This window comes from Monodelphis domestica, chromosome 2 (assembly GCF_027887165.1).
Source record: "Monodelphis domestica isolate mMonDom1 chromosome 2, mMonDom1.pri, whole genome shotgun sequence".
In the NCBI taxonomy this organism is placed as follows: Eukaryota; Metazoa; Chordata; class Mammalia; order Didelphimorphia; family Didelphidae; genus Monodelphis; species Monodelphis domestica.
In genome coordinates, this window is record NC_077228.1 from 81,946,889 (window position 1) to 81,961,286 (window position 14,398).

Below are 14,398 nucleotides of genomic sequence, written 5' to 3' on the forward strand. Positions count from 1 at the left end.
GCAGGCAGAAGATGAAGAATAACAAGCCATTTCACTAGATTGTAGAGTTCATAAGGACAACTAATATTTACCCTGGAAAGTTAGACCAGAGCCAGATGCTGAAGAGGTTTAAATGCCAAAATGAATTTTCTATTTTATCCTAAATGTAATGGGGAGCCATTGGAGATTTTCATCAGGAAAATGACAAGTTATACTTTTTCTGTGGAATATGACTTTGGTAGTTGTGTCTAGTATATGAAGAGGGGAGAGACTTAAGGTAGAATGACAAGCTAGGAAGCTGTTGTGATAATCTGGGTACGAGGTGATAACAAAGATATCTGGGTAGAGGTATAGACATATAAAAGTATAGATATAGAGATTGGTAAAGGTATCAGCATAGATATTTACATGTATATGTATATACACACATAGAGATGTAGATATTGAACACAATCATAATTACCCACATAATGTATTAATGAAAAGAGAATATGATAAAAGGATAGAAAGATTAATTGAAACTGACTGATGGAGTGTCTTGAATGCCAAAATCAAGAATCTATACTTTATCGGTATATCTAATATCTATTATATTAATATCATACTAATGCATTATTCTGAAGATTATTCTAATAGAATAGAATCTAAAAGATTATTCTAATTATTATAATAGAGAATAATAATCTCATATAGAGTTTGAGGTTTGGGGGAACATCCAGGTGGAAAGAATCAGAACCAAGGAAGGAGCCCTTTAAGAGAGATGGCATCTAGAGAATGGAATAGATTTGAGATTCATCTGAATATATGTACATCATCAGAAGCTTCTCTCTTCATGTTTTTTTACTGTAGGTTGTTCATCATCCATTATTATAGATATTATTCTATAGAAAATTAGATGGGAAAAAGGACAAACTGGAAGCAAGAAAAAAGGCTATAAAAAGTCCAGGAAAGAGGTGATGATTGTGGTTTAAATTAAGTAGTGGTCACTTGTGTGGAAAATTACAGTATGGATCTGAGGTATTTTAGAGATAAATTTGACAAGATATGGCAATTCATTTGATTGTGGAGCAAGAAAAAACAGTCAAAGATAAATGGTTATGAGCTTGAATGGATCATAGAGTTGTGGTACCAGTGAAAGAAATATGGAAGAGACAAAAATATTGTTTTGTTTTGCAATAATGTAAAATATTTTTCCATATTGAGTCATTTTGTGGAAGAGAACTCAAAAAACAACAAAAATCAAGAAAGTCAAATATAATACGTTTTGGTCTATATTTAGACTCCATCAATTCTTTCTCTGGAGGCAGATGGAATTTTTCATCATGAGTCCTTGGGGGTTGTCTCATATCACTGAACTGCTAAGAATAGCTAAGTTGTTCATCATCCATTATTACTATTACTATATACAGTGTTCTGATTCTGATTCTGCTCACTTCACTTTGCATCAGTTCATGTAAGTCTTTCCAGGTTTCTTCTGAAAGAATCCTGCTCATTTATTATATAACACAATAAATAGTATTCCATCACAGTCATAAACAATTTATTCAGCCATTCCCTAAGTGATAACCATCACCTCAATTTCCCATTCTTTGCTACCACAAAAGAACTGCTATAAATATTTTCAGATAGATAGGTCCTTTTGAGGGACAATATTAAGACAATATTAAGATATGACTTCAGTTTCAGCTGTGGTGAGTTTGAGATATTGGGGAACATCCAGGTGGAAAGAATCAGAACCAAGGAAGGAGCCCTTTAAGAGGGATGGCATCTGGAGTGTGGAGATAGATTTGAGATTCATCTGAATATATGTACATCATCAGAAGCTTCTCTCTTCTTGTTTCTTTATTCTACCCTTTTTTGCAGAAAGCATAATAGTTCTCAAGAGTTAGCATAATAGTTCTCAAGAGTTTTGTTTTTCTTTTCCTCCTCAATGGTGTTGGGAAATGAGAGGGAGGGGAAACAACTTTTTTGTTCATTTTTAAAAATCTATTTTTTTAAAAATGTGAATTCCTTGAGAGCAGGGACTGGTTCTGTTCTTTTATTTCTCTCTCCAGTGCTTTGCCCAATAAGTGCTTTTCAATGCAGAAAAGGAAATGTAGCAGATTAGCCCTTTGTGCTAGGGGTAAGCAGTGCTCTGGATCCTGCATAAAACATTTTCCCTCAGTCAGTCAACAAGCATTTATTAAATGACTTTCCATTTTGCTATGCACTCTTGTAAGGGCTGAGGACACAAGAAAACACCGTCCCCCCAAAAGTAGCCTCTTCCCTCAAGGAACTCATAGGCTAATGAGAGGAATGACATACTAGCAACTCTTCACAAGATATATTCAGGATAAACTAGAGAGAATCTCAGAGGGAAGATTAAGGTGCAAATTTTAGGACTGAGAGACACTTCTTGTAGAAGGTGGGATTTTAGCTGAGACTTGAAGGAAGCCCGGTAAGCAAAGAAGCAGAGATAAGAAGGAGAAAGTTCCAAGAATGAGAGACAGCAGAGAAAATGCTTAGAGTCAGGAGATGGAAAGAATCCTGTACAAGGAATTTTTGTTTCCTGAGTTCAGTACAAAGAAGTGCAAGATATCCCAAAAGCTTAAAAACAGCACTAAGACTTTGGGGACAATTTACATAATATGGATTCCTATGGAACTTTAGTAATGATCTTTTCTAATAGGAAATATAACCAGAATTGCCCTATTTTATTCAGTCACTAATATCATACAGATAACAAAAGTCAGATTGTACCTTCTTTATAATCATAGTATTTTAGTCCCATTAGCATCAGTGCATAACTTTAATTGACATTTATGAATGAGACAGGTTATTCTTAGGGGAAAATAGCCAATTCTTAGAGTTTGGGTGCATTGGCTTGTTCTCCTTGGCATGTGGGGAGGCGGGGAGAAGTTGGGTTAATTATAAGTTTCTAATTCTAGCTTACAGATTGCAGTCAGTTCTCCATTCTTTTGGGCAGCTATGCCTTCATATGAAAGCAGGAATTTTTTTTTAATCTTTCTTTGGTAAAGAAAAACTTTGAAGCTCTTCTAGAGCAAAATGTTATCAAGCTACAGATTACATTTTGCTGCCATGGGTACTCTGGTGTTTAAAATCTCAGTGTCATTTTTCTGTTGGGTTACTTATGATAGCTGAGCAACCAAAGCATAGATCTTGAACTCAGACTAGGAATAAAATTTAAGGAGTTCATTTGAATACGGTTTTACTTTATAAAAAGACCCAGACTGGTAGTCATTTTTAGTCATATACCTATACGTGCCTCTGACATTATGGACATTTTTTGTCTCGATAGCCATAGCTATAGTTTATATGTAAACTATAGCCAAGTTTAATTAATTTGGGGACAGAAATTATGATTGAGATCATACCTATTTGACTATCATCCTCAGTTCTATCTCCTAGACTCTGATGTTCTTACCTCATTCCTTACATCTGCCAATTTTCATCCAGCTTTCTTCTTAAAAATTGAGATTTAAATATTTATATTTTGCTTTCCCAACATTATCTTAAGTATTAATCATGTCAGATTTTTATGTTGTATCTCTTCTTTTCATGACTCAAATTATTTCATCAAATCAGTTGACAGATTCCAACGAGGTACTCTGTTTTTAAGACTGTTGTGAGTTGGCAGAACTCTGAAGGTCATAGATCATAGAGCTGGAAGGGGACCCAAGACCAACTAGTGTGTCATTTAAATACATATGGGGAAATGAACCCAAAGAAGTTGTGACCTGTCCAAGGTGGCACAGGTAGTAAGTGGCAGACTTGAGATTTGAACCCAGGTTTTTCAACACCAGATCCAGTGTTCTCATGGTTGATAGCTTTGATGGCACCTGGGGATTTTAGAGATTATCCAGTGCCCTCCTCCCCATCTCCTTATTTTACAGTTGAGGAAGATATGACCCAATAGGATTGAGTGACTTGCCCAAGGTTACATGAAATAGTAAATGGCAATCTGGACTTTGGTTTCACTAGGTCCTCCTACTCCAAATCCAGACATTTCCCCCATTATCCCATGCCTTTCCACTGTATCATATCTGTCTCTCTCCAGATATAATCCTAACCCTCTGGGCTTGAATATATGTTTGGTTGCTTACCTACCAATTTTCTAATTTATTTTTTTCCATATTTGTTTGTAGGAAAAAAGTGCCAGTTCAAATGTAAGACTTAAGCCTACTAAAGAAGTTCCAGGATTGGTACATCAACCTAGAGCAAAGTAAGTTATTTTCTTAATTCCATATTTTGATTTTATGACAGCACTTTGAATTTTTTGAAAAAGGCTTCCAGTCCTTTTTTTTCCCAAAGTCCAAGGCTCATATTTCAGTTCTCCCGTTCTCTTAATCCAGAGCCTATGCTTTGTAGCACCCTCACTTTTTTCAGGGAAAGATTGTGGCTTATATGTCTAAAGTTTGAAAATATTTAGGGAACAATTAACTCTTTGAAGCCTGCATATCCAAGTCATTTTTCATGTTGTACAGTTGTAACATCAGTGAGAAAAGTCAAGTTAGGATAAAAAAATGACACTGAGAATTTAAAGCTTGTATAATAATTTATTTCTCATCAAGGAGTAGAGTACCATATGCTTGTGGGATTTGTTGCATATGATGCAGCTTTTTGTGTGTTCTCTCAATGGATAATGGGAATGTCAGTTTAATTCATATTAAAAATTAGTCCATGCAAAAAAAATAATAAAGGGGAAGAGAATATACCCCAATATATGCCAGGCACTATGCTAAGGTGCCGTACTTTACAGACATTATCTCATTTGATCCTCAACAACTCTGAGAGGTAGATGGTGTTATTACCCCCGATTTTACAGTTGTGTAAACTGAGGCCAAGATAAGTATCTGACTCTGGACTTGAACTCAGGTCTTCCTATCACCTAGGCACCACCTACTCTCTAACAGTAATAATCCTCCACTATAGCATTTCATCTTAAAAAAGGAACTGTCTTTCAGAAACTACCCGAAGCATCACACTGCTTATTTCACAGAATTTTAGAATTGTCAGGAATCTTCATAGCTACTCAGACTACCCCATTCCTGGGAAAGGATGCCTTCTGTACCATATCCAACAGGGAGTCATCCAGCTTTTACTTGAAGACTTTCCATGAGAAGCAACTGACTCCCTCCTGAGGCAGCCTGTGTCACTTGGACTAACTCCTGGTTAGGAATCTTTTCCTTACATCAAAACTAAGTTTGCCCTTTGGCATTTTTCACCCATTATTCCTAGATCTGCTCTTTGGGACAAGAAACTCCTACAGGGAATTGCACAATTGCTCCTAATATTTAATACTAGAGACACAGCACACTTATGTTGCTAGAGAGCCATTTTGAAGCCAGCAAGGTTCAAGTCCTCGCTTGGTGTGATTTAGAGCAAGTAACTTCATCTCTCAGTGCCCTGGAAAGTTCTCTAAGACTCTGTGTTGGAAAGAACATGTCTTCCTGCATTGGGAGGGGGGGTTTCCATACTGGGAGTTCTCCAAACCAGTGAAGTCACAGGTTCATTACCTATCCACATTCTTATGTAGTATTATATCTAGCAAGCATAATTGATCCAGCAATGACATTTTAAGTGCCAAGCAGGGCAGGCAGCTGGGTGGAGAGAGAGCCAACCCTGGAGACAGAAGGTCCTGGGTTTAAATCTGGCTTCAGACAAGTCCAAGCTGTGTGATCCTGAGTAAGTCACTTAACCCCAGTTGCCTGCCAGAGAACTGAAGGAAATCAGGAAATGTCTCATGTAGAGGTTGGGGCATGGACTGAATCTGGAAGGAAACTAAAGATCTGAAGAAGTTGAAATGAGGAGAACGCATTCTAGGGAAGCATGAGGGAGAGCCAGGAGAAAGGCATAAAGATAGGAGTTGGAGGGTCATGTGTGAAGTAAAGCATGAAAGCCAGGAGGACCGTAGACTTCATGGAGGGCAGTCACTTAGGGATGTTATGAGACCCAAGTGACATAATGGATGGAAAGCTGAGGAGAGCTAGTTCTAGCACACCCTTGGAGTAAAGTATAATAACAAGACTGAAAGGGAAGTTGGAGAGGCAGCTGGGTAGGTGGCTCAGTGGATAAAAGCCAGGTCTGGAGACAAGGGGTTCTAGGTTCAGATTTGAGCTCAGATATTAACTAGCTGTGTGACCCTGGGCAAGTCACTTAATTCCCATTGTTCTGCCTTAGAACCAATACTTAGTAGCAATTCTAAGACAGAACATAAAGATTTTTTTAAAAGAAAGAAATAAAAGTGAAGTTAGAGCCAGGTTGTGAAGACCTTTGAATGCCAAACAGAGAAGATTATATTTGATCACAAGGATGATAGGAAGCTACTAAAGTTTACTATGACAGAGGAGACATATGGTCAAACTTTATGCTTTAGGAATGTCTCTTTGGCAGAAATGTAGTAGATTGATTGGAGTAGGAAGAGACTTTGAGGCAGGGAGATAAATTAGGTGTATATATATACCAAGGAAATCCTCTCAAAAAGAAAGACTCCATATAAACCAAAATATTTATAGCTGTACTTCTTGGGGTAGCAGAAAACCACCAACAAAATAGAAGCTCATCAATTGGAGAACAGCTAAACATAGATGTGTTCTGTGAACTCTGTAATATCATTCTGCTATAAGAAATATGATCATCACGAATATAGAAAGAACATGGAAAAACGGATATGAACTGATACAAAGTGAAGGGAGCAGTCACAGCAATGTGATCACAATACAATTAAATAGGAATGTTACAAAATGTAAAAGATCCAGCTTGACCACAAAGAAAGAATATGGGCAAACACCTCTGCCCACCCCTCGCCAATCTTTGCAGAAGTGAGGGGAGGAGGAGAGTCCATGGCTATGGATCGTTGCATGCAACATCAGATTACCTTGATGTAGTGATTAGTTTTTGCTGATTTTTTCCTTCCTCATTTTATCTTTTGTTAATTAATTTTTTGCATTCTTTTTTTAAATTTTGAGTTCCAAATTCTCTCCCTCTCTCTCTCTTATCCTTTTTCTTTCTTTAAAAAAATTATTATAAAGGATTTCTGTCTTGAAGAGTGGAGAGTTATAGGGGAGAATCTAGGTAGTATAAAAACAAAAGATATCAATAAAAATCTATTTCAAAAATACTAATCCTGGCCAGTATTGATGGGATCCATACTAAGGGCAGTGGTTGAGTGAGTAGAGAGAAAAAAATAGTGGAATAGATGGTTTTGGTGGCAAAAAGAGCAAGATTTGACAAGTGATTGTATATGAGGTATAAGCAAGGAGGGAAGGTAAGGAGGACAACAAGGTTATGAACCAGGTTTCAGTATTCCTTTTGATGATTTTCATAATGTTCTAGCCTCTATTCCCTAGATTCCTCAACTCTATTGATTTCAAACTCCTCATCCATTCACAAGAATAATAAATATGCCCTTACATCCCCATAAAATTGTTCTGCCTCCAAGATCCTCCTCAGAAATTCCTTTCTCTGACCACAGTGTCCAGCCCTTCTAATTCTAATTCCCCCCTGAGTTGTTCTTTCTTCATCTCTGAATTCTCTATTTCTCTCCATCCTCCCAGATCAGCACTCTTTTCTGATTTCCCTTCTCTCCCTTTGCCATTTTAGTGATGTGCTCTCCTCCATCCTTGAAGCCTTGATTCTTCTAGTAATTATAATAATGATACCTAGTATTTATACAGTTCCTACTATGTGCCAGGCACTGTACTAAGCACAATACAAATAGACTCTCATTCAGTCCTCACAACAGCCCTTGAAGGTAGGTGTAATTATTATCCCCATATCCAAGGGCATAGAGCAAAATAAGTATCTGGAACTAGATTTAACTTCAAGTCTTCTTTGACTCCAGCCCCAGTGTTCTGACCACTGTACCACCTAGGTGCCTCAAACTCCCAATATCCTTCTAAGACCTTTCTATTCTGCAGTTTTAGTCACTTTTGGGAAAAGTTGTCAAATTCTGCTGAATAAGTTCTATTGATGATTTTTGCCCTCAGTTCTACTGGATCCTTGTTTCTGCAACGCACTTCTTTGATTCATCTTGGGTTAACTATTGAATTTACCATAGTAGATTTTCCATAAACCCCTAAATCCACTCCCAACCCCCCGCAGCATATGACTCCCTCCCTCCATCCTTAGTATTGATACCAATGAAATTCACCTACTATCTTCCAAAAGAAGTGTTTACCAACCCCACTTAATTCTAGTGATTTCCCTCTCTTAATCATTTCCTATTTTTCCTATGTATCGCTGATTTGAGCCTATTTGTCTAGGTATTGTCTCCCCCCATTAGACTGTGAGCTCCTTGAGAGCAGGAACTGTCTTTTTGCCCCTTTTTAGATCCCCATGCTTACCAGGGTACCTGGCATATAGTAGGTATTTAATAAATGTTAAATAAAAATAGTTAATAAAAATAAATAAAATAATAAAATAAATAAAATAATAAATGTTTAACAAATAAAAATAATTAAAATTTAATAAAAATGATTAACAATGGAAGGCTACAACATAGTTCGGTAAAATGCAAGGTAATAGGAGGAGAGGGAGAAAAGTAACAGCTGGGGAGATTAGGAAAGGCTTTTTCCAGGAGTGACCACTCGAATTTGAATGAAGATAAAAGATTCTAAGAAGCCAAGGAGATGAGGGGAAAGTCCATTACAAGTACGAGGGGCTGCCCATGTAAAATCCAGTTGGTGGGTGAAGGAATGCCAACTTCCAGGAACATCTGGTTATGCAATTTGACTAGAATACTGAGTGTATGGAGGGAAGTAAATAGAAGAAATGGAGCCAGACCAGGGAAAGCTTTCAGCACCTTGGTATTTTATCTGTTCGATAGATAAGAAGCCAGTGCAGGATTTTGTTCAGAAAAGTAACATGATCATACCTGTACCTTAAAACAATTTTTAGAAACCTCTTGCAGTGGTCTAGATAAGATGCCAGAGAACCTTTAGCAAAAGTATCGGCTATCTGAGTAAAGAAAAAGATGGTTGTGGAGGATATTGTGGAGGGAAGGTAGAGTCTACAAGACTCAGCCACTGGTTAGATATTGAGAGTGAGGGACAGGAAATAAAGAATCAAGTGATTGGGGGACTGAAAACTCTAGTTGGCTGGAAGACTGGTGGTTTCCTTAAAAGAAAGATGGGAATTTGGCAGGAAAATTCTGGGGGAAAACAATGAGTTTTCTTTTGTATATGAGCTTGAGATACTAATGAAATATCCAGGTGCTACTACTGTTGAGTAAACAGAGATTCAGGATTAGAATTAGTAGGAGATACTGGAGTTAGAAATGGGGATTTAAGAGTCATTTTTGTTGAGATGACAGCTGAACCCTTGGAAGTAAGAAGGAGATTGTCAAGGAAGAAAGTAAAAGAGAAAGAAAGAAAGCCCAGGATAGAACCTTTTGAGGGGCTACAGATGCTTCCACACCTCAGCCCTGGCCATCCTACATGCCTGAAACTCCTATCCCATATCCCTACTTACTGTCATTCTACTTTTCCTCAAGGGCTCCCCTGGATGCCATCTCCCCCTTTCCTGATACCCGAGTTGGAAGCAATTCTCTCAGAATCTTTCATTCCCAATTTATCACATTCTAATATATTTTATTTATTTCTGTATATGCTTTACTTCCCTTCAAAACTATAAAGACAGGTAAGTAGTACAGTGGATAGAATGCTGGATCTGGAGTTAGTAAGATCTGAATTCAAATTCAGATCCATACACTAGCTTTGTGGCCCTATGCAAGTCACCTAACCTCTGTATGGCTCCCTTTCCTTATCCATAAAATGGAGGTAATAGCATTTACCTCCTAGGGTTCATCAGCATAAAAGGAGATATTTGTAAAGCACTTTGCCAACCTTAAAGTGTTCTATAAATACTAGCTACTATTATTGTCAGCTTCTTGAAAGCAAGAATCTTCCTATTTCATCCCCTTAATGTCCCTAATACCTATCACAATGTCATGCATTTTTATAAATATTTTCCAAACAAATATTTTTTATATTTTTATAAAATATTTTCATTTTAAAATTCTTTAAATATTTGATATATTTCATTTAATTGAGAAATAATAATCATCATCATCCCCATCAGAAATCCCCTAGTTCATTACCACCCACCTCTCCCAGCAAAAAGACCTTAAGTTGTCACGGTGGTTTAGTAAAAAGAGCTCCAGACTTGTAGACAAGAGATCTGGGTTCAAACTGTATCAGTATTTACTGTCTTTATCACCCTGTACAAATCTCTTTGTGTCTTTGGCCCTCAGTTTCTTCATCTGTAAAATGGAACTAATAATTGCAATACCCTACCCCAGGCAGTGGGAGAGCAAAGGATGGGGTTTTACAATCCTCAAAGTACTGTGGAAAAAATAAGCTACTGCCATTATAGCCCTGACAATAGTAGGAGACATGTTGTAAATGGCAGTGGTTTTTTAAAGTAGCATCTTCAAAGGAAACAAAATTGAATATCTGGTCTATTGTAGCTCCCTAAAAGAAATGCTGTATAGTTCCATACTTAGACCAGGAACAGGCTTTTCACAGGTGTCAAGGTCTAAAAATTATCTTTTGCAGAATTCATGACTGTATGTTGTAATCATTTGTATCACCCTGTGGGGGAATTCTATCATCACAGCCCTGCGGAATCCACTCTGTATTAATCTGAGGAGCTCTATTATATCTGACTGTTGAGGCAATAGGCAGTTAATAACATGTGTGCCATCAAAAGCACCTTTGTATCAGGCATGTTGGGGTCGATGCTCGCTCCTTACAAGTACAATGATAAAACTCTCTTATCTGCTCGGTAATGAGGAAAGAAATGCATCTGAGCAGCTTCTAGGGGATTATTAATTTAATCTTGATTCACTGAACTAACATCAGGCAAATCTGCATTTCATAAATCTTCCAAAGGAAACGCATTATAGAAGGGTTTTTTTTTTCTCCCTTATCCCCCATCCCCATGAACCTTCCCAGTGCTAGACAAGTTTGGAGCTTAACTTTAAATCTGAAGATTTTCAAGTTTAAAGAAAGGGTTTATTTTCTACCTTGTTTGTTGACCTATAGAATAAGGGACAAAGGCTGCCACTATTTTTATCCTTGATGCTCAAGGAATTGAATTGCCTGATACAGGCTCTTTGTCTCTTGGGCTTAGAGGATTTAAGATTTTTGTGAGAGTGAGTGAAAAATCACCAATCAGCAAAGGCAAATAAACAGTCTTGCATGTTAGGTTTCATACTATTTTTTTTAATGTAGCATAGTCCAGAGGAAAAGCACTAAGTTTGAAGCCCCACTTCTGGATTCAAGTCCCACCTCTGACCATTGGCTAAGTCACTTGCAACCTCATTGGACTTAAGTTTCCTCATCTGTAAAGCCGTGCTGGACTTGATAAGCATTGAGGTTCCTTCTAGCTAAGAGAGGAATGATCTATCTTCACAGAGGGAACAACTGAGAGTTTAGGCAATAAATTGAGTTGCAGTTTTTTGGTGAAGTATTTGGGGATGGTAGAGTTGGGATCTTACTCATGTAAATAAGCAATTTTTGCATACTTTTATGACATAAAGTATAATTGTCCTACAACTTGGGGATTTTTAACTCCATTGCCAATTAACATTTTTTCTTTTAGATTCAAAGAACTTTTGTAGCCAACATTTTGCAATATTACTTTAAAATTATTGACTTCACAGCTATCTCAGCTGTATTGAGAGACAATTCAGACTCTGCAAGCTTTTTGTCAACACATGAATTTATGAGAAATTTGGTTCTTGTTTTTAGTTTCTGGAAGGTTTCTTCTACCAAAGGGCTCAGCAGAACCCATCTTTCCTTATAATGAGTGTTTTAGAGGGAAAAAAATCGCCCCCCCTTAATAATGCAGTTAAGCCACACTTGCAATGAATCAGATACTTACAGACAGTTGGCATGACCTTAACTGACACTTTGCAACAGAAACAACTTAAAAAAAAAAACTCTCACTTTCTGACAGCAACAATTCCAAGACAGAAGGGCAAGGACTAGGGGAACAGGTTGCCCAAGAGATGCTATCTTGTAAATTCATGCCTCACTCTACCTGCTGTCCTCCTCACCCATGACTTCTTCATCTTGGGATTTCAAGTGTGTGTTAAAACCATGTGCTTCAGATTTTTGCAGACAGGATTTTTTTAAACTGAAAATTAAATACTCACAGAGACCACTTTCATGGCAATGAAAGAGTCCCCTGTAGTAAACCTTATGCCATGGTTTGTGCCCAAATGAGATCAAGTACATGAAATAAATAAACCTTAAAATGCTATATACATGTCAGTTGTTTTTTATTACCCACTGTGTGCTTTATGAAACTTTGTGGAGCAGTAGGAAAATGTATTAGCTTTAGAGTTAGAAGACCTGAGTTCTAATTTTATTTCCTTGTACTACCTACTAGATGCATGACCTTGTGATCTGCTTGACCAATAATTATATTTTTCTGGACCTAAGTTTCTTCATCTGAAAAATGAGGGAGTAGGACTAGATGGTCTCTGAGGTCCCTTTCTCTTTCTGCTCTGGAGCTATGATCTAATGATTTCATTTTTAATAATTAACTAGGAAATTCCATCTTTATCCAACCTCTTCTTAATCTTGTGTGTCATGGCCCCCTCTCGAAGTCTGATGAAGCCTCTGGCCCCCTCCTGAAGTTGTTTTTAAGGATATAAAACAAAACACTTGAGAATACAATGAAAACCAATTATATAATAAACTCAGTTAAAGTTTGTTGATTCCAAATTAAGAGCCCTGATTATTTACTGTGGCTGTGTCAGGAATTGGAATGAGCTTTCATTTGTGTGAGTACTTGCTCAGCCTTGCTCTATCTGCCATTCTTACTGTGACAAAAGCTCTGTCTCACACCATCATCTTTCTCTGAAGGGTCTGACTCACTCATTGCACCCCAGAGCCATTCTTCAAGTTCACCTTTTCTGCTGAACAAAATCTACGTATTATATATCAAGGCAAGCCATGAGTTCCCCGTGAATGGTTTGGTAGATCTTTTCTCAGTTATAATTTCCTGTAACTAAAGCAAAGTTAGGGTTGGTTTCATCACACTTTCTTTTTTTTTTTTTAATACACCAAAATGCACTAAGATTCCTCAAAATACCTGTGAGATAGGCTCCATGGTATTATCATCTTCATTTGTCAAAGGAGTAAAATGAACCTCAGATTGGTTAATTGACTTACCCAAGAATCATCATGGTGAAGTGGAAAGAATGATGGATTTGGAATCAAGGAACCTAGGTTGAAATTCAAACTGCCACTTTTATACCTCCATGTCTTTGAACAAAGACTTAATTTGTTTAACTCATCTTGATTCCTTCGTATTTAAAATAATACCTAGAATAGAAAGGAATCTTGTTCCTCTGTGGGTTGGACCAAGGGGACTTCTGAGATCCCTTCCAGATTTCAGAGTTCTTGTGATAATTCTAAGGGCTTTAGAAAAAATGCTTAAATTATATCTGTGACTGTTGAAGGCACAGGATTCCTTTTCCCCCATTCTGTATCGGAACCTCTAAGTAAAAGAAGATGGGAGAAAAGGATACAAACTCTAGGAAGGGAGTGGTGATTCTAAGATGTAATACATGTAGTACAGCAATGAATTATTCAGAATGGGTAAAGCACATGTCACCCACTATCAAGCATGCCACGCCTGTGGGAACCCCAATTGAGAAGGTGCTACTAAACTGATATTTGCAATCACAATGATTATAGGATTTTAAACTTACAATCTAAAATGTTTTATTTTGTTTTGAAATTTTCAGAGAAATAAAGTTTTGCTTTCAGCTTTAAATAAAATAGTTAGGATTTATATAGTGCTTTGAGGCTTGAAAAGTATTTTAAATATTTTAACTCCTTGGCTTCAAGCCCCAACAAAAATCTCACCATCTACAGGAAGCCTTCCCTAACCTCTCTTCTTTCCAGTGTTTTCCCTCCTTATCCTATAAAGAGCTTGTTTTGTATATATTTGTTTGCATGTTGTCTCCCCCATTTGATTGTAAACTCTTTGAGAGCAGAAACTGTCCCCTGCCTCTCTTTACATATCTCCTGAATCTAAAAATAAAGTTAAAAAACTTTTTAAAGAATTGGAATATTTGGAGAAATATATGGCAAGAAAAACAAAAAGTGCATTGTTTTTTTGTGGAGGTAGTTGTTCTTATTGTTATATTGCAAAATTATAAAAATAAGCATGGCTCAAAAGAAGAGGTAAGAGTCAATTCCCAACACAGGTGTTGCATATTGCTCATGTTTTTTTATTTTTCCTATGTATTGATCTGAGGTGCTGATTTTTTTATTTTTTCTTGTCTTCAAAAAAATACTATTTGTTATATAAGATAGCTCTCTGGGAGGTTGAGGAAGAAGTACACTAAGGAAAACTCTGAAGATAAAATAAAAAGATATCAATAAAAAATAAAAATATA

General features: G+C 37.0%; 1 protein-coding gene across 7 annotated transcripts in view; it reads left to right on the top strand.

Moving 5' to 3' along the window:
* C2H1orf21 (chromosome 2 C1orf21 homolog) overlaps positions 1 to 14,398 on the top strand; it is a 294,516-nt gene that overhangs the window by 247,278 nt on the left and 32,840 nt on the right. For all 7 annotated transcript variants that reach the window (XM_056815641.1, XM_056815645.1, XM_056815644.1 and 4 more), the window contains one exon: positions 4,125 to 4,201. In XM_056815641.1, the coding sequence (XP_056671619.1) occupies positions 4,125 to 4,201 (77 nt within the window). The remainder of the gene's footprint in view (positions 1 to 4,124; positions 4,202 to 14,398) is intronic.